This window comes from Barbus barbus, assembly GCF_936440315.1.
Source record: "Barbus barbus genome assembly, chromosome: 13".
Lineage (NCBI taxonomy): Eukaryota > Metazoa > Chordata > Actinopteri > Cypriniformes > Cyprinidae > Barbus > Barbus barbus.
In genome coordinates, this window is record NC_136741.1 from 31342689 (window position 1) to 31350000 (window position 7312).

The window sequence follows — 7312 nt, forward strand, 5'->3', positions numbered from 1 at the left end:
TGTGGGTCTCTAATGCTTATATTATGATCCAGGTCAGTTTGACCCACAGCAAATTACAAATACTGCTTAAAAGGATGTTTTTTCTTGAAATTCTGTGACTATTTCTCATTTAGGGTCATGAACATGCTCTGAGGTGTTGTGGGACATGCATATAAAATTTAAATTACAATTTTGATGTTAGCAGGTCAATTTGACCTGCAGATTTCATGATTAAAGGCAAGTACTATTGTTAAAGGTTACAATGTTCAGGGAAGGTGGTTTTAATTATTTTATTTTTATTTTATTTTTTTTTTCATTCCCTGAAAAAAAAAAAAAAAAAGGTTACAATGTTTTTGTTTTATGAGTCAGCAATTATGAGTCAGTTTAACCCAGAATGTATTGATTTTATTCAGAATTTTAGCATAAGGGTTCATATGCTTCAGTGGCTCTGAAAGCATCATGAGATGATTTCTGAACGTGCTGTTCCTGAGTGTTGGTCTTTGGCAGGTCTGATGTGAGCTGAATGATCTGAGATCGCTCTTGATTTGATTAGCAGGGTCTGGAGCGGCTCTCGCATGTCTCGGGAGATGCTGCTGTGGTCTGGAATCAAACACACGGAGCTTCAGTATGAAGAGAGTACGCAGAGCTTCATTCAGCAGCCCAGGAGGCAAGCGCTGGATCTTTGTGCTGTGTGAATGTGAATTAGGGTGATCTGTTAGCTTTTTTTGACATCTCGGATACACACACAACAACCCAGAATCAGCTCATGCTGATGTAGACTTGCAGAAATACTGGGTTTTATGTATTTGATGGAGACATGGTCATATTGAGCTTTGGTCAGATTTCACTGTAATCCAACTCTCTTCATACCATTTTCCTTTTCATAACTCTTCTACAAATGAAAGATCATCTGATGCACTATGTATTTTTTTGGGTTACATTCCCAAAGCTTTCTGAAATCTCCAACATTATAATATAAAATCTGCATTTGACTTTTATTCTCAAAACAATATTAAAAAAACAAACAAACAAACAAAACAAAGAGCATCCTGGTATTATGTACTGCATGATGGAGAATTATTTCTTCACCATACATATTAGCATTTTTGCCTGTCCAACAGTAAAATTCTGTTGCATTTTGTTTTAATTTGACACAATTTAATTGGTTTTAGAGGGTTTTGGAATCAAGCAGGGGTGACTAACTTAAACCAGCTAATTAGACTATTACAGGCAATTATTGAAAGGGCATTTATTTATCTATTAAATCTGGATTCAGAACAAAAACAAAAATCAATAATGGATATAAGGTTGTGTATGATGCTTGCTTTTGAAACCCGAACAAGTCGTGCAATTAAAATGCAAATAAAAAATAATAATAAAAAAGTTGCTTACCTCCAAGAAAAAAATAATTAAATCTTTTAATTCAGTCTAAGTCAGTCGTGCTATAGTCTGAAGGCTGGTTTAGAGGATTTTGAGATAAAGCAGGGGCGACCAGCTAATTACACCGCAATTACCGAAAGGTAATTTATCGATTAAATCTGGATCACAACAAAAACAAAAATCGATATGATATAAAATGCTCGCCTTGGAAACCCAAACAGGACTAATTACATTCGCAACACCAAAACTATAGTTGTCCGGGCAGAGTCAAACCTGTGTAGAGAGCGAGAGAGAGAGGGAGGGTGTGTGTGTGTGTGTGTGTGTGTGTGTGTGTGTGAGAGAGAGAGAGAGAGTGTGAGTGCAGATCGTCTTCGCGTCGCTATTGGCTTCTCGTTCCTCAGCGCCACGCAGTGATGCTCGCACCTGGCGAAGGGCGGAAGAACCGCAGCATCAGCACCGGCGGATCTCCATGACGACAGCAGCATCTCCAGCATGGTGCAGAAATCCCGCAACGGCGGCGTGTATCCCGCGCCGCAGGCCGAGAAGAAGCTGAAGGTGGGCTTCGTGGGGCTGGAGGCGGGCGCCACGGAATCGAGCCGAGACGGCGCGCTGTTGATCGCGGGCGCGGAGGCGACGAAGCGCGGCAGCATTTTGAGCAAACAGCGCTCCAGCATCTCCGGGAAGAGGCCGCCGAAGCGCAACGCGTTCTACCGACGCCTGCAGAATTTCCTCTACAATGTTCTGGAGAGACCTCGAGGATGGGCGTTCATCTACCACGCTTACGTGTGAGTATCCGCTGGCCATCAAAACAAAGAGCTTCTGGAGGCTCACTGCCTGGCATCATCTCGCTTTTGTTCGCGCACTTGATGAGATGTTTACAGGGTGGCGATAGAAGAAGGGCAGCTTTCTGTTTCGCCTTTGTATTAATCGAACAAAGGGATCCTTGGTGTTTCTTTAATATGAATAGTTCAGATTAGAGCCAGACCTGCCCATAGAAACCTTTCATTAACAGCGTCTTGTTAATGAAAACGTTTACAGCGTTGTTCCAGTGATAGAACATGATGCCACTTTTCCTCTGTTTATTCTGTTACTCTTAAAATGCTTTGTTTAAATGACGATCTGCCCAGGAACGTTTCATATACTGCAGCGAATCGCTCCGTTTGGGACTTGAGGCTCTTGTTCCTTATGGTAAAGGGTTGTTACATGGCAGTGAACTGTTATCTGCTGCATTTCTGTTGTGCATGTCATGCATTTTACAGAAGTTATCATAATAGAAGATGGTGCAATTCCTTCCGGTTGCTCATTATATCATTCTTAGAAGATTAAAGCAATAGAGCCAGATCTGCCCAAAAGAACCCTTTCAAGAGCATTGTCTTGTGTTCATTGTAGAAAAGCACAGGATTGCTAGCCTAATAGAACATGATGTGACTTTTCCTCTGTTTATTCTGTTACTCTTAAAATGCTTTGTTTAAATGGATATATGCCCAAAGAATTTTTCATATACTGCAGTGAATCATTCTGTTTGGGACTTTAGGCTTCTGTTCTTCATGGTAAAGGGTTTGTACATGACAGTGAACTGTTATCTGCTGCATTTCAGTTTAATATATCATTCTAAATAAGCCTTATTTATATGAATTGCCACCCAAAGTACCCTCTTAAATTACAATGAATCATTCTGTTTGGGACTGTAGGCTCTTGTTCTTAATACATAAGGGATGGTACACAACAATGAACTGTTATCTGATGCATTTCATGCATTTGACAGAAGTTATTGCATAGAAGATGGTGCCGTTCCTTCTGGTTGCTTATTATGTCATTCTAAGAAGATTAAAGCTTTTTTAATGGTATTAATTGTTCAGTTTAGAGCCAGATCTGCCCAGAGAACCCTTTCACGATCATTGTGTTCTTTTGGCTTCTGTTCCTTGTGGAAAAGCATTTACATGTTTGCCATCTTTATAGAGTGGCAGGATTGATCTGCTGTATTAATATAAGATGATGTGTCCTTTCTTCTGCTAGATTATTGTACCACTCTTAAAGACTTGTCAAAAGGTTTATTTATGTGACTAGTTGGCATTAAGAATCATATATGCCTAAAGAACATTTTTATACTGAAATGAATTATTGTGTTTGTGGTTGAATGTCCTTTAGGCTCTTGTTCTTCTTGTTGTGCATTTCATGCATTTGACTGATGTGTACTTGTTTTAGCGACAGAAGATGGTGCATTTTCCTTCTGGTTGCTCATCTGAGAAGATGCCTTAAACCTTTAATGGGATTAATATTTCAGTTTAGTATCCAGGTGAAATGAATCATCACAACTGGATTGTTTAGCACCAAAGTGAAGCTGTCGTCTTCTGTGCTTCTGTTTTTCATCTAACGCAGTTGAATGGGAGATTGTTTTATCCACAGAATATGTGTCTGTGTGCCTTTTCGGTGGTTCATTATATCACTCTGAAAGCTTGTTTTGTGATACTGATAGTTATTATTTACCCAGAGAATATTTTCAGGCTCAGATTTCATGCTCACAATGTGTTGGGATTGAAGGTTCTTGTTACAAGCTGAAGAAATCCAATCGAATGTCATTTAGAGGCGCATTTCAAGCTTGTAAGAGATTTAGTTTCACATTCCCTTGTTTTCGCTTGTCCAGAGCTCACGTCAACCTGCGTTGTTTCTCATTCTCTCCACATCCAGATCTGGATCTTTTGTAACTCGTACTGTATTATTAACCCGTGATCAACATCGGGTACAATCAGAGCAAAACACTGAAGGCAGAATGACAAACAAACGTCTGCAATCACCAAAACATGCTGTAAAAACAGTGTTTAATCAAGAACTGAAACAGAAAATTCAGCATGGTCAGTTTGCATGCATCAAATTACCATTACAATCATATACTGTGGCATTACTTTGTGAATCTGAGTGATTATCTGTACCATGATTAATGTATCGGGTACACTCTTAAAAATAAAGGTGCTTAAAAGGTTCTTCACAGCGATGCCATAGAAAAAATTATTTTGGTTCCACAAAGAACCATTCAGTCAAAGGTTCCATCTCTTTCTTACCTTTTTATAATCTGAACATTTAATGAAACAGAAAGGTTCTTCAGATGTTAAAGGATCTTTATGGAACAAAAAAGGATCTTCAGTGGCATCGTGAAGCACCTTTATTTTTAAGTGTGTATGTACCATTGTCGGTTGTATCAAAGTTTAATGATATATTTACAGCATGTTTGGTGATATCAGCTGCAGATGTAGCTGTGCTCACCAGCGACCCTGTTTTGAAGCGTACAGCGATACCAGTGCGCGTATCTTCACAGCATTACCCTCCGACCGCGTCTAATCTCACTCAATTAAGCGTGAGTCAGGCAATGTGAGGCGCTGGTTTCAGCACCGCGGCATGTGAACAGCTCCCGTGAATCTCACAGCAGTCCTGAGACACAGATGCATGAGCAGGAACAGCATTTACACTCACTTCACATATAAAACTCTGATACTAGGTCATTAGATACAAAAAGAATGGAAATAAAGATCATTTATAGTTAAAGACTGATGCACAAACATCATAATTGTTATGTTACAGTCATTTTGACCTGGAGAGGATGTCCTTGCAAGCTCAAGCTCAAAAATACCATCTCAACCAGCCCAAAACAGCAACATTGACTCTTAATGGTGTTTTTAATTCCCTTGATTAATGGTGAAATAATTAATAAATGAATTGTGCATATTATATTCCTTTTGTTTTCTTATTACTCAGGACTGTAATGTAGTCACAGTCTTTAGTTACCTGACGTCATATTACCTTTTTGGCATCTGTTTTGTTATCTTTTTGTCTTCACAGCTGAAAACGAATATTTTGTTCCCCATTTCTCCCCCTTCCTATCTGATGTAGCCTACTTGTTTCTCTTTATCTGGTTTACTTTTTATCATAATTATATTTAATTAAACAATGGACTCATTAGTCAATGTTATCATGAATCCTGAGCATCTGGATTATATCTGGTCAAATTAGCAGCTGTGTGGGTGTAGATACAGGATTAGTTTCTCCATGGTTTCTTTCCATGCCATAGTCGTCTTAGTCTCACTCAAATCTATTCAGCTGCTTTGGGACGCTATGTATAAAAAGGCTGTACTTAATGTGATATTTTAAGATAGAAACACATTATATGTTTTGATTTGGTAGTCTGCAGTCAATAATAAGGTGTTTTTGAAACTGCAGATGTGTCTGAACCACTGTGTTTCCATGTCATGAAGAAGTATGAAGCACGTTGGCAGAAAACTGCGGAGTAACAAGCTGAAGTCAGCAAAAACTGCTAATCGTAGTAGACAGTTTGGAAACCAGAGAGGATGAGTTAAATAAATAAATGACTCAAAACTGTGCTGACACGATGTTTTAGAGGTGCTGAGTCAAACGATGAGAGTCCTGATGTTCAATTGAAGCTGTTACATACTACAATAAATAAATAAATAAATAGTAGCCGTGGTTGCCAGAACTTTAAGATGAAAAATATGATAGCTACATTTTAAGTGTTGCAGGTTGAACATAAATTTACAGTAAAAAATGTATATTGCATTAACTGACATTAAAAAAAGTATATTTCTTTAACTGAAATAGTTAATATACTACATTATTATAATGTGCTTTGTACCTTTTGTAAGCTACCTTATAAACACCACTTGATGAATTAAGTTCATTATAAGTAGCTTTCCCACATGCTGAATTAAATACTAATATAGCAGGTGCATACAAAACACCATGAAATAATGCAGTAAACATTAATAATATAAAATGTAACATAAAACTTAATGTCCATAACTGATGAGATAAAAATAAGAAGAAACTGTAAACTGAAAACTGTGCAGTCACAAAGGGAATTATGTCAATTTTACAGTTTTTTGCCTTATTTCTAACTTCCAAAGGCCATATTTTATTGTAAAATTCCCATTAGATGTCCCATTAGATTTGTTACAGTTAACCAGTTAACCACTTAAAAAACAGGTTTTTACTGCAGTGTTTGTGTTAGTTTTATCCTTCACTAACATTTGTGACGCTGGAGCACAATACCAGTTTTAAGTTGCTGGGGTATATTTGTAGCAATAGCTACAGACTTTCAGATGATGTATTATTTTGAAAAATGTACACTTATGACTGGTTTTGTGGTCCAGGGTCACATTTGTGAAAAAGATGCAATTTTATGAAGTCTTCATTTACTCACCAAAAGGAGATAAAGCTATATAGTGAGAGTGAGTGTTTGTTGAGAATAACCTCTGTGTTGCTGACGTGATGAATGTCTCTCATGTGATGACATTGTGCTGTAAAACTCATGTCTTATGTGGCCTTTTGGTTGCCGTTGTCTTTCTGCAACCAGCGTCAGCAGTTTTCTGATTAATACCCATCATTACAGAGCCAGGGAGACTGTGTGTGTGCGTGCATGTGTGTGTGTGTCTGTCTGTCTGTCTGTGTGTGTGTGTGTGTGTGTGTCTGTCTGTCTGTCTGTCTGTGTGTGTGTGTGTGTGTGTGTGTGCTCTCAGCTCAGGTGTGAATCAGGCACCACCATTTAAGTTTGCTGTGAAAAAAGCAGCATGACTTTAGTCCGACAGAGATGCGTCCGGGCAATCGGCCCTGCACCAGATGAACACAGTAAAGCGTCTGATTCATGAGGCGCTCCGGCTGGTTTATATGGAGCTGTTAGTTTGCCACACCATTACAGTGATGAAGGAGAAGCACCTCATAAACATGCACTTTCTGATGAGATGAAGCATTGATTTATAGTAACCAAAGAATCAGTTCAAGCTTTTAGTCTTGATGTGAATGTCAGGTGATGTGAAGATGTGAAGGTCTTCTGATGTTACATAATAGATGTGTGTGATGAACAGACCCAAATGTAATTATTATTCGTTGATAATCAACTGTGAGCTTTTTTGTTTCACTATCCATTTTCTTTGCATCAGAATAGCTT

General features: G+C 38.4%; 1 protein-coding gene across 3 annotated transcripts in view; it reads left to right on the forward strand.

Moving 5' to 3' along the window:
- Positions 1-1851: 1851 nt before the first annotated feature.
- Positions 1852-7312, forward strand: part of LOC306879548 (potassium voltage-gated channel subfamily KQT member 2-like) — a gene marked incomplete at both ends in the record, with an annotated part of 44555 nt that continues 39094 nt past the window's right edge. For all 3 annotated transcript variants that reach the window (XM_079432574.1, XM_079432575.1, XM_079432576.1), the window contains one exon: positions 1852-2144. In XM_079432574.1, the coding sequence (XP_079288700.1) occupies positions 1852-2144 (293 nt within the window). The remainder of the gene's footprint in view (positions 2145-7312) is intronic.